Source organism: Pseudopodoces humilis, chromosome 21 (genome assembly GCF_049639895.1).
Source record: "Pseudopodoces humilis isolate 2021_Gansu_Grassland_sample_001 chromosome 21, ASM4963989v1, whole genome shotgun sequence".
Taxonomy (NCBI): Eukaryota; Metazoa; Chordata; class Aves; order Passeriformes; family Paridae; genus Pseudopodoces; species Pseudopodoces humilis.
In genome coordinates this window covers 4,196,296-4,208,993 of record NC_142220.1, presented here as the reverse complement: position 1 = coordinate 4,208,993, position 12,698 = coordinate 4,196,296, and the positions used below count along the sequence as shown (strand labels likewise).

The following is a 12,698-nucleotide window of genomic DNA, read 5'->3' as shown; positions in this document are numbered from 1 at the left end:
GGGCGCGGGGGGCGGTGCCTCAGGGCGGGCCGGGCCTGTCCCGTGATCGCGGGAGCTGAGGGAGCCATGGGGCCGCTTCGTGCTGGGGTCGCGCTGTCCGTGCTGCTGCTGGCGGCAGGTACGGGACGGGATGGGACGGGAGCAGAGCCTCCGGCCACGGCGCTCGTGGGTGCCGCAGCCGCTGCCGGGCAGGGCCTGGGCTGAGCCGCGGGAAATTTCGCTTGCCGGGATGGCGGTGGGGAGGGACGGAGAGGGTGGCGAGAGTCCCGGCGGGAGCAGCAAAGCCAGGCCGCCGTGGCTTGGAAAAGCCTTATTGCTCCTACTCCAGTGCGCTGTTGCCTTCTGCCCTGATCCCTGAAATTAATGGATGGAGTGTCAAAGGTCTGTTCCGTGTCCGAAATGGACCGTAGACTGACCGCGTAAGGTGACCAGACTTTACTGGCTTAAATGAGTTTAAACTATATTTTGGATTCCTTTAGAAGTGACCCTCTGTCTGTCTGCATCTGCTCTCGTTGGGGACTGTGAAGTGATGCGGTCTCCGCAGACACCCAGATCAAAGTACCGGCATGAGCTCGGTTGGGTCATGGAGGCTGTAACGCCAAGGCTGCCGGTTCGATTCCCGTCAATTCACTAAACAGTTGAACTCGATTTTTTAAGGTCCCTTTCTACACAGAATATTATGTGATCCTTGTCGCAGTTGCAGCTGGTTACAGGAGTCATTCCATTGGGGTTAGTGGGGTTGTGCCTTCAGCCCAGGCCTTGAAAACACTTGAAGAACAAATTCCAACGATTGGGCTGCGATTCCGGCGGCAGCTCTAACGCCAGGCTCTGATAAGGAAGCACTTAAGGAACACACTTCGTTCATTGACGATAACTCAGCTGTGGGTGGGGGTGTAAGTATAGGCGCCTAGGTTTCTTATAGCAATTTTTTTAAATAGTAGTAGCACTTCTATTTATCACACCCAAGATTGAAATGTGATGTTTTGGAACAATTCTGGTGGAAAGCCCAAAGCTGAGCCTTTTTACCTAGCTGATAGTTACTTTTATTTCCCATCAAGGTGTAGTTCTGAGGCAGCCCCAAGAGCCCAAAGAGGTGTGGGGATATGTGGAGGTTCGGAGCAAGGCCCACATGTTCTGGTGGCTCTACTATGCAAATAATCCAATCCAAGACTTCACAGAATTACCTCTCGTCTTGTGGCTTCAGGTAAGGTGTGGTTAGAGACACATAAGCAATAGCTCTTTCCATCTGCACCTGGTTCAGTCTTATGTCTGATGTTGTGCAGCTCTACAGAAACAGAATTCAAAACTGCCTGGTTCTAAATGCCTCACCCTGTGAATGAGGTATTGAGGGTGGGAAAAACAGGGATGATTTCATTCTGCAGTTGTGGGGTGTCCTCAACTGCCCACCTTCCATCAAGTTTGATTGCAATAACAGAGGTTGTTCTTATCTTTTATACAACAGTAGTATTTTCTGTGCATTGTAGTTTCACAGCTCCTTTTCTGGAGAGTTTGAAGTCTAAACAATGTTCAGAGAGAGAGAGAGAATAGATAAAATAAAATTAGAGATTTAGGATGATTCCTAAATGAAAACAATCCTAATCTGATAAAAGTGGTGGTGTGTTCTCCACAATGCATTTCAGAAGTTAATGTTGAATAGAATCACTTGAGGACTTGTTCTTATTATTTCTGGGTTACTTCATCAGAGTGAAACCCACAAGCTGTACATGCTGATTAATCTAATGACTTGCAAAGCCCCAGTCAGCAGATAGTTAACATTTGTACTCCATGTTCAGGGAATAAGGTTTTGAAACTGTGCTCACATGGCAGGCAGCTCATCAGAAGCTCTCACAAGTGGGTGACTGCTTCTCTGTTGAGTTCTTGCTTTCAGAAATGTGTGCACATAACCCAAGTAGTAGTGCAAAAGCCATTTTTAAAAATTTACAATCTGTCATTCTACTTACTGGCTGGCTTGTATTTTTCTTCCATCTGTCTTATCTATGCCATGCTGCCTTTTAACGTCTTTGTCATTTGGTATTTCCCTGCAGGGAGGTCCAGGAGCTTCAGGCTGTGGATATGGGAACTTTGAAGAGATTGGTCCATTAGACAAAGAAATGAAACCAAGAAATACAACCTGGGTACAGTAGAAAGTTCAGCTTCTAACTATGACTTAGAAATGTTTGTTTGCTTGTGTAAGCAGATGATCACTATGCAGAAAACCCACAGAACAGTTTTTCATTTAAAGCTCAGTAGAACTATAATATTTCAAGTTAAAATATTGCAGTTAATAAATTAGCTTATAGGAATGGCCTTGTTTAGAACTGAGGGGTAGACATATTAATTTGATTTGATAAAGTATGTCTGGTCTTCCATGAAATTGTGAAATGCAAATATCTAGGAAACAGAGAGCAGGGAAGTTGTAGAAAGTGTTATTTGAGATCACAGCTTCATTGTGTGCAGTCACAGAGCTTTTTCTGGGTGGCTGGTATGTAAAACCTATGGTTTGTAATTACAGGTCCAGTATGTCCTTCAAAGGAAAACAAATTACAGCTGCCTGTAAAGGTGGAAGTTTAATTAGTGCAATATACTTGTGCTCTGAGCTACGAATAGTCTGAAGTACTTCAGAATTCCCTAGACCTGCCCCTGGGTTACTGGGAGTTTTTGGATGTATTTCTGGTTACAGATTGGGCAAATTGAAGGACTTTATTTTGCACCTAATTTTTCTGCGAGTTTTTTCAGGTCCAGGGATTTGCTGGCTCACTTAATCATTTGTGCCATCAAAACTAAATTTTTTTTCTGACGCTGAACTGAGGTTTTATACAAACCTTTCTGCTTCTACAGCTGCAGGCAGCCAGTATCTTGTTTGTGGATAATCCTGTGGGCACTGGATTCAGTTATGTGGATGATTGTAGCTTGTTTGCTCGAAACCTTACAGCAGTAGTTTCTGATATGATGGTTTTTCTTGGAGAATTCTTCAAGCATAGAACAGAATTCCAGGTAAGTGAATTGAATTCTTGTTTATTGTTGTGTTTTTCTCTGCTTTTAAATAGAATTCAGTAAGAATTAGGGAACAGACTTCCAGATGGGCCGTGTTTTGCTCCTAGGTAATGTTTGGTGCAGTTATAACCACTGTGTCCTATTTTTTATCTTTCAGAGGTTGTATCTTGATTTTGGGGTTAGTTAGATAAGCGTTGGGGTGGATTATTGTCTCCTGAGTGATCTGAGCAGCATATATAGGATCACAGCTGCTTATAGTTCCAAAATGCTTCAGAACCAACCCCAGCAAATCACCAGGATGTTATGGAAACCTTACATGCAGCTTAAAATAAAAAAAAAAAAAACATTAAATGGTTGAGAGGTGAACAGCCAGTGCCTGGGTTGTGTGGGATGTGGGAGATGGTTGGAGGTATCCTCTGCCCAACGAGTTCTTTGTGTGACTTTTCTCTCGACAGACCATCCCATTCTACATATTTTCTGAATCTTATGGAGGTAAAATGGCTGCTGGGCTTGCTTTAGAGCTGCACAAGGTAAGTACTTGGAGGATATAGTTCACTTTTCACTTTTAAACCTGGGGTTCTACAAGTAGTTTTATCTTCTGGAATATACTGTCCCTATTGCCTAATTCACAATGCTACTTACTTTTTTCATTTACAGAAAACAGATTCTAGAGTCATGAGTAGCTAACTGAAATGTTATTCTTTGTTTGGTTTTTGTTTTGTTTTGTTTTTCCTCTTATTTACTAAGGCTGTTCAAAAAGGGACCATAAAGTGCAATTTTATGGGGACTGCTCTTGGAGACTCCTGGATTTCTCCTTTGGGTATGTTTAAACTCCTCAGACTGTAGATGATTTGTTGTTGTTTTGTTTTGTTTGGTGTTGCAAACATTCCATGAGTGCCTAATGTCAAAAGTGCCATCCCTGCCTTAAGTGAATTAACTCTCTTGTCTGGTAAATCAATAATAAATGCTCAGCCTTGCAACCTGTGACTGAAGAGTCTTTCTTTAAAATGTACCTAGATTAGGAGAAGCCAGAGAGCAAGGTCAGTGAGGAGCACACTTGCATCTGGAGGGATGGTGAAATGTCCCTACACATCTCCACAGCCTCTGAGGTGTTTTGTAAGAGTCCTGTGCTTAAATATGGCCTCCAAATGATTCACAACTGGAGGAGGACAAAAAGCAAGTTAAAGGGCTCTTGGTCCTTCAGTGGGACTGGCAAAGGCAGGCTTCACAGATTGCCTGCAGCACAGGACAATATGAAGCAAGCTCTTACCTGTCTGCCATCAGCTGATCCTTGAGAATTTACAAAGTTGTTGCAAAGCAGATTTATTTTATAATTCAATTTTTCCCTTGTGACTTTTCAAACAGATCAGTTTAGATAATTCCCATCCTCTTGTTAGACTTCTGCCCATGTTCTGGCAATGTGCTGCAATGCTGGGGGCAGAACATTTTGGTAAAAACATGTTGGTTGCTTTAAATAAATTTCACTGGTTAAGTCATAGGGGGTTAATGATGTTGCAGGATTTGTAAAGAACTTGGTCTGTGATACATAACCTTAGGGTTAAACAGAGCTTACTGTACCTTTTTACTGATTAATTAATTCATCTCCATTTATTTTTCTCATAAATATTGTTGCCCCAATAAAGGAAAAGTAAATTAAATCTTATGTCAGTGATTGATTGTCTGTTTGACGTTTGAAATCTGTTCTGTTTGTTTAGACTCTGTGCTGTCCTGGGGGCCCTACCTTTACAGCACTGTAAGTAGCTGCTTAAACTCTTGGTCCTCACGTGATCCCTTGTGCTGCCATACAGCACAAATGGGTGAATTTTAAGATTACCTCTTAGCCTGAATAAAACCTCGAAAGCATGGAGGCTGTAATAAATGGATGTGGAATTGTAATTGAAGCTGTCGTTCTTTGTGTTTGTCTTCCAGTCTCTCCTTGATGATAATGGTCTAGCAGAGGTGACTGCTGTTGCTAAAGAAATAATGGATGCAATAAATAAAAATCAGTATGGGCTGGCCACTGAGCTCTGGGGCAAGGCTGAAGGTGTCATTGAAGAGGTGAGATCTTTGACTGATATTAAGAACTAACTGCTGCCTGGGGAGGCACATGATTTCAAGTTATCCTTTCTATGAGTGCTAAGCTGGCATGAATTCTCCAACCCTCTGCCCAGTCATTTTTGCCAGCATTTGTTTTATCCCAGTGCTGATATAAAGGAGTGTTTGCTATGCTCTGCTGGGTGAGTGACAGAGAAAGTGGGCAGAACAGCCCTTGTGGTCTTCTAGTACATACTAGTGTATACACCGAGTTTCCAGCATACAACTAGTCCTCTTGATTTCCACAGTTTCAAATTAAATAAACTGTATCTCCTGGAAAGCTTTGAATGTTGAAAACTGCATCCAGCAAGACACAAATTTGAAGTTAAGCACACATCTCTATTTGGAGAACTACAATAGGTGCACAGGATGGAAATGGACCTCAAGCTATGGTCTGTTACTGTGGGACACTGCATCTTGTTACTTAGAAAGTTCCAGCATGAAAGACTGGTAAAGTTTTGCTTTTATTTCTCCAGTTAAAAGGTTGCTCCAAAATCTCATTCTTCAGTACATGTAAGGCTCTGGCTTCCTTGGACAGAAAGGCTAATCTGGACCCACTTCCTTTTTTTTGCTTTTTTTGGGGGAGTTTTTTTGTTTTGGTTTGTTTTTTTTTTTTTTCTGTGTTTCATAACTGACAGTGCCCTGCACATAGTTGGTTTTACTTCTTGCTGTTTGGAAGGAACTTTTGATTCCTGGTTTACTTTTCAAATCTACTTGGCTTCCCCTCTCAGCAGTGATGGTGCTGGCAAGTGAAGGCACTGCAGTTCTTCTGGGGTTGCTATTGTGAGCTGATTTCTGACCTAAGCATCAGAACTTTAAAAACTCAAAAATACAGTAAAGCAGGGCTTCAAGAATGTGGAGTAACTTCTCTAATGGCAGCACTGCTCACATTTGCCCTTGGATGCAGGCAGCTTCTGTCAGCTGCATCAGAGCTGCCAATCTGCAATGCTTGGGCACATCCAGCTGTCAGCAGCTCCAGAAGAGGGGTGGCTCATACCCATCACCACCTTTTTGAGGAAGCATTTTAGATTTTGGAGGTTTTGTAGGTTGGAAGGATGTTGAGCAAAAGCAGCACCAGACCAGCAGGGGCTGTCTGAAGGCATCACTGTCACTGCAGCTCTCTGTCATGACTAATGCAGGGTAAGACTTCCTGTAGCTACACATCTGCTTCAGAGGAGTAAATAACATCTCTGGCACAACCCATGTATGAACAATACAGGCTTGAGGAATCTCTTTTCCACTTCTCAAAGCAAATGTAGAACTGAAGTTTTTCCACAAGTATCTTCCTGGTGTGCAGGTAAAGTGACAGGTCACAGGGTCCTTTATTTAGGATTTACTTGGGGTTTTTTTTATTTTTTTTTTCTTCTTTTCAGGAAAGACTGTTCTTCATCTCTGAGAAATGTTTTTATTAGTGTTACTGAAATTATCTTGTGTTTTCAGAACACGGATAATGTGAACTTTTATAACATCTTGACTAAAGAGGTTCCAGAAGTGAAATCAGATGAACAAGAAAATCTCCATCTCAGTAAGTTGTATTTAAATACTTGAACTTCTGAGGCCCTGTGTTTCCAATCACATACCTTCAACTCTGACAGTGGAAGGAGCCTCAATGTAGCACATCCTTTAAAAGGATGTTGATATTCTCTCAAGCAGAACTTGTTTGCTGTTGCACAAATAGAGACAGATAGGAATGTGGGACAGCCCTATAGATGACACCTCCACCTATATATTCTGCACAAATTATAGCAAGGAAGCAGTCAGTATAATTGCAACATCATTTTATGACCTTTCAAGTTACTTCCTCTTCCTGTCTTTCATTTTGGTCTTTAAAACAGGACACAAAAGTGTCTCATCACTATAAACAGTCTAATTAAATTCTTGCTCCATGATTTTTGTGCGTCAGTGTGAAAACCACACATGTAGAGTTTCATTCAAACTCTTTTTCTGTTGGCTTCATAAGGGAACAACTAGCTCCTGAAAGTAAAACATCACAGCTCAAAAATAACTGGTCTGTTGAGAACAGCCAAGTGGTTAAAGCAGAAGCTGATGCCCAGAGAAAGTGCAGTGTTAGCCAAAAGTAGGAACGGATGGGGTCTTCCTGTACTATCCTGCCCTAAATAAGTGTTGACTTCAGTGGTTTCTAGTAAAAGTAAGCAAATCTCTCTCTGTGGTGTTGCATTTTCATTAGAAAAGGGTTTGTTGGCCATGATTGAAACTGAAGATCGTTATCTGTGCAGGATGGTGTCTGAAGTGTGCCACTGATCAAAGTGTGTTCTCTCTTTTTTCAGTGCGGCTTTACCAGCGCCATGTCAGAAACATGCATCAGAGCAGCCTCGATGAGCTGATGAATGGGCCCATCAGAAAGAAGCTGATGATCATTCCTGACTGTGTAAAGTGGGGAGGTACTTTCCTGTCTGCTAGTGTGCACCTGATGAGTCCATTACTGTTGTTTACAGTATTGCATGCTGTAGGAAAATACTCTGGCAACTGGTCACATTCAGTTGTCATTATTCATGGGGCTAAGGAGGGGATTTGTTCTCAGAAATGAAAATGTTGTGGGACAGGCCTGTGGGAGCAGGTGTGGTTCTGGTTCTGATTCTGCTATTAGAATCTATAATATAGGTATATATCATATAGATTATAACTATCTTTAGTCAAGTAACTAAAAGTACAGGGGGAGGGAGGAAAATCCTCTATATTTCAGGAACTGGTTTCTGTCTTTCATGCAGTCTTGCATAAATTCCTGTCAGCTTTTCTTTGCCAGAAGTCTGGTGTCATGTAATGATGCATCTTATGGAGGAGGGGTATGAAACAGGCTTAAAGGACTGATGTCAGTGTGTAAATAGAAGCCAGGAACTACAGCACTGTCTTTGAGCTCCAGTGGGAGCACAGCTGCTATCTGGTCCTCCTGTTCCTCAAACTGATACACAGTGCCACTTTGGGCTAGGGCTCGTTTTTGTGCAGCTGTGAACTCCATTTCAGAGCCTTTAGCCTATGCTTCTGTTCCAGCCTGGGGATGACATCCTTCATCACTTAAAATTTGTCTTTCTGTTTCCAATCAGGTCAGTCCAAACAGGTCTTTGAGAACATGGCTGAGGACTTCATGAAACCCGTCATCGATATTGTAGATCAGCTTTTGGCAGCCAATGTCAATGTTACAGTCTATAATGGGCAGCTGGACCTCATTGTTGACACCATGGGTGAGGAACTTCTTGCCTGGGGGTGGAAACAGAATATGTGATGAGTAGAATGTGGAGCTATCAGTATATTACTGCCCAGATTTCTCCAATCTCCTGTCCAATCTCTTATCTAACTAGCAGTACATAAATACTAGAGTCATAAATGAGCAGCACTTAAGATGTTTTGCTTATATCCCTCTGAGTGAGGCAAATCTTTTACCTCCATTATACTGTTGAGAAATGGATCTGCAACATCAGTAATTGGTTGTTTCAGTGAAGCTAATAATTCACTTAATCCTCCTGGATAGGCACATAGATGTGTATGTCTGTATGCTCATTCATAGGCAAAGAATGCTGGTAATTAATGAGGGAGGGTGCAGTGGAAGAGTGATCACACCTGCTCTCAGTGTAGGCTCCTGCACACCTTGGGCTTTGTTTGCTGCTTGCAAGATGCTGGTTTGGTGCAGGGGCAGTTTGGGAGCCAGGCCAAGTGCTGCTGAAATGCCTCACAAGGCTGCTGTGCTTCCTTCCACTGGTCTTTTCTCACTGAGTTAAAGAATTTGCAGTCACAGAATCCACAAACATCTTCCTATGTTGTGAAAGGCTTTATTCCTTATATGTCTCTGTCCACTTAGATATTCAGATGCCCTTCGTGAGCAGCACAGCAATCAATAAATCCAGGAAACACAGTATTTAGGCTGTCAAAATAGATTAGCAGTTAGTGGTGCTCTAGTTCATCGCATTTTGGTCCAAAATTGAGCTGTAGTAAATTCTTCCAGCAGTTCACAGATAGGCTAAAGCTTTGTCCCCCTTGGAGTCCTGGAATTGATCTTGTTGCTGTCTTGCCCTGCCCCTTCTCTAGCAGCACCTGGAAAACAGCCTTTCCAGTCTCCCTGGAATACAGCCTTTCCAGTCTCCCCTCAATGAGTGTCTAACAGAGAAATAGTGCCTCTTCTGATTTCCAGGATGGGGGACTTGTTATGGCTGATCCTTCTCTATGGCAGGACATTCAAGGTGTTTGAGGTGCAAAGTGAAATATGTCGGAATTTCTAGGGCTGCAGAGCCTCCAAGAAGCACATGTACAATCCTAAGTCCATTTCATACACATCTTCACTGTTTACTTATTCCCTTCTCCCTTCCACTGGTTTCAGTTTGTCCTGAATTTTCCTAGGCATAACAAAATTGTTTTTAGGATCTGAGCACACAGACTCTCTGCTACCTCTGCTGTACTGGTATCCATTAGAGGGGGTGTCCAGCTGAACTGGACTCCCAAGCTGCTGTGGAACCAAGTATTGGTAATTTCCCAGTATGGGTAATCAATGCTACCTCTAATCTCCTACAGGCCAGGAGGCATGGATCCGGAAGCTGAAGTGGCCTGATTTGGACCAGTTCAGCCAGAAAAGGTGGAAGGCGCTGTACGTGTCTCCAGAATCCACTGAGACAGCTGCTTTCCACAAGGCCTATGAGAACTTTGCTTTCTTCTGGATTCTCAAGGCTGGGCACATGGTAAATAATGAAGTCCTTGGGGTGGAATCAGCTAGAAGACTGAAGATGTGTAGCTGCTGTCTGCTTTCTTATAGCAGCTGCTTATCCTATGCTTTTCTCTGTGGTAGGTACCAGCTGACCAAGGAGAGATGGCACTCAAAATGCTCAGGATGGTGACCCAGCAGCAGCACTAGGGGGTGGGAGGTCAGCTGGTCTGGCTTCCTGCCCAGCACCAGGCTCTGGAGGAGTGTGAATCTGGGATCCTAAGCCAAAGGAGATACAGTGGCTGTTTGGACACACAGCCTCCCTCGTCTTGCTGATACTGTGCACAATTGCTTGTGGAAAGGCATTTTTTTTCCTTGAATGAGTTATTGCTTTTGAATTTTTAAGCTGTGATTTGCTGCCTTAACACTGTTCATAAATGACTCTTCCAGAGGGAAGTCCCCTGTCATGAAGAACAAGCCCTGAACCTTTGCCTTGGAAGGATTTTGTGCTCTTGCCCTTCCCTGAATGCTCCCTTGTCTGTTTACACACCAAGAGTAAAACTGATTTGACTTGATTTGCTTTGTGTTCCTCTGGGAGAGCTGACCTGCATCATGAGGCTGTGGAATGTTCCTTCCATTGTCCTCAGGTTTGAGTCACCTGTCTGGATTACAAGCTGAAGACGTGGAAATGCCAGGACAGAGGACCTGCTCTAGAGGAATCACAGTTCAGCTCATCTTACTGAGATGCCTGAATTAGGATCCAGGATTCTTCAGACTTCCTGTGCTACGGAGAGAGAAACATTGCACAGAGGAGGATTTGACCCTTTTCATCTGACCATTTGTTTCTTGTTTCCATTCTTCTTAATTCCTACTACTCAAATTTTGCCTTTATTCTCAAAACCTAAAGCACATCCAGCAGGAATTCCTGCTTTTCTGTATCCTGAAGCAGAAGGTCTGTTAATATTCTCTTGTACCAAAGAGTCCCAACAGACAGAAGCTTCTTAAAACCTTCTGAGTTTAGCCAGAAGGAAAGGAGCATTATTTGAGCAATAGCAGCATAATTCTGAAAGATTATAGGAGTATTTAAAAGAAGTATATACAAAATCTTGATCCATGTCTTTTAGAGATTTTTTTAAGTCTCATAGAGACCTATTATTTGGAAACTTTTTTTTTTGATACTACATAATCAGGAAGAGACTTGGTCAGACATCATTTGACTTTTGCTATGGAGGATGAAGTAGTTGTTTTTTTATTGGTGTCTGATAGGAGACACAACAGCTCCTTCCAGCTGTCAGAATCCTAAACAAATAGCAACCTCTCAATTACTCCAGGCACTGAAATGGTTATGAAACACATGATAGTATTGTCTTGGCAAGAACTGAGGCACAATGCTGTGTGAGCACATGTGCAATCACCCAGCAGCTCCACTATTGGCACCTAATAATTGCTTTCCTTTTTCATGTTCCCTTCTTGTATTCTTGAGAACTTTAGCAATGCAAATCCAGATTTGGTTTTTTAAACACCTTTTTGAATAAATAGGTCTAATTCATCTCTTCAGCATCACATTGATTTCACTGCTTGAAAATGACATCTTTTCTGTTTTGGCTTTTAGATGAACAAGAGGAGTTGCTACCAGTGTGTAAATTTGCATATCTGCATTCTTGGAATATTTTTAAATAATTTGCCTAGCAAATCAGTATGTTTTTGCCTGGGTAATGTGCTGGTTTGGGCTGGGATAGAGTTAATTTTCTTCCTACTACATAGTATGGGCTGTTTTGGATTTGTGCTGGAGATGTTGATAACACGGGGTTGTTACAGTTGTGACTGAAGACTTCTGACAAGGCCTTTTCTGCTCTCACCAGACCTCACCAGTGAGGGGTCTTTTGGGGGCACAAGGAGTTGGAGAGGACACAGCCAGGACACAACTGACCCAAGGGATGTCCCAGGCCAGGTGGTGTCATGCTCAGCTGGGGGAGAAGAAGGAACGGGGGCACACTGAGGGTGATGCTGTTTGTCTTCCCAAATAACTGCTGCATGTGATGGAGCCCTGCTTCCTTGGAGACAGCTGCTCACCTGCCTGCCCATGGGGAGTGGTGAATGAATTCCTTGTTTTGATTTGCTTGTTGCCTATTAAACTCTTTATTTCAGCGTATGACTTTTTTCACTTTTACCATTCAGTCTTTCCCCCATCTGTCTCGAGGGGAAAGTAAGTGGACAGCTCTGTGGTGTTTGTTTGCTGGCTGGGGTTAGACCATGAGAGCAGTTTGAGTTGGCTGGTCCTCAGTCCTGTTATATATAATATTCTATGTAAATCCTAAATGAATATGATAGGGCTTGATAGAGGAAGATAATTGAGAAGGTGGTCTCTCCACAAGAGCATTTAGTGCTGTTCTCACCCCTCTTTATCAAATGGGACATTGATTCATTGCCATGGGCTGGTGCTGTCACAGGCCTGAGGCATCTGTTCCTTTTCCTGCTTTGTTTTAGCTTCAGCAGGTTTTTCTGTTGGCAGAGACAGCTTGTGAGGAAAAAGGATGGTGTCAAGAAGGCTGATGGTAATGATTTGTTGGTTTTAGGGGCTATGCCAAAATCTAAGTGTGCTAGAATAAAAACACTTGCCCATGGAGACAGGCTTTTAACTCGGGTTCATTTAAATGCAAACAACAAAGCAGCAATCCGTTAGCATCAAGGAAGATTTGTTTTATTCCAAGAAAAGCTTTGTCACTGGTGTGTCACAGCTCTAGATCATCACAAAGGTAGGTCACTTGTCCAGCAGATACTCTAAGAAATCAGTTGCTTTGAAAGGACTTCAAGTCCCACTGTGTATCTGATTGGCAGTGACATAATTTGTCCACTTTTATTTCATGCACTGTGCCTTTTCCAGATATGAGCAGTCACTTGGAAAATCCATTAGAGTGATTCATTCTAAATATTAATAAGATGTTTTACAGATGCTGGATCA

General features: G+C 42.7%; 1 protein-coding gene across 1 annotated transcript; it reads left to right on the top strand.

The window, feature by feature from the left end:
• Positions 1-35: 35 nt before the first annotated feature.
• Positions 36-11,888, top strand: SCPEP1 (serine carboxypeptidase 1). Its single transcript, XM_005526698.3, has 13 exons — positions 36-118; positions 1,059-1,204; positions 2,046-2,135; positions 2,839-2,994; positions 3,450-3,524; positions 3,742-3,814; positions 4,710-4,747; positions 4,924-5,052; positions 6,529-6,613; positions 7,377-7,490; positions 8,151-8,288; positions 9,610-9,773; positions 9,881-11,888. The coding sequence occupies exons 1-13, from the start codon at positions 67-69 to the stop codon at positions 9,944-9,946; spliced, it is 1,326 nt and encodes a 441-aa protein (XP_005526755.2). The 5' UTR covers positions 36-66; the 3' UTR covers positions 9,947-11,888.
• Positions 11,889-12,698: the final 810 nt, after the last annotated feature.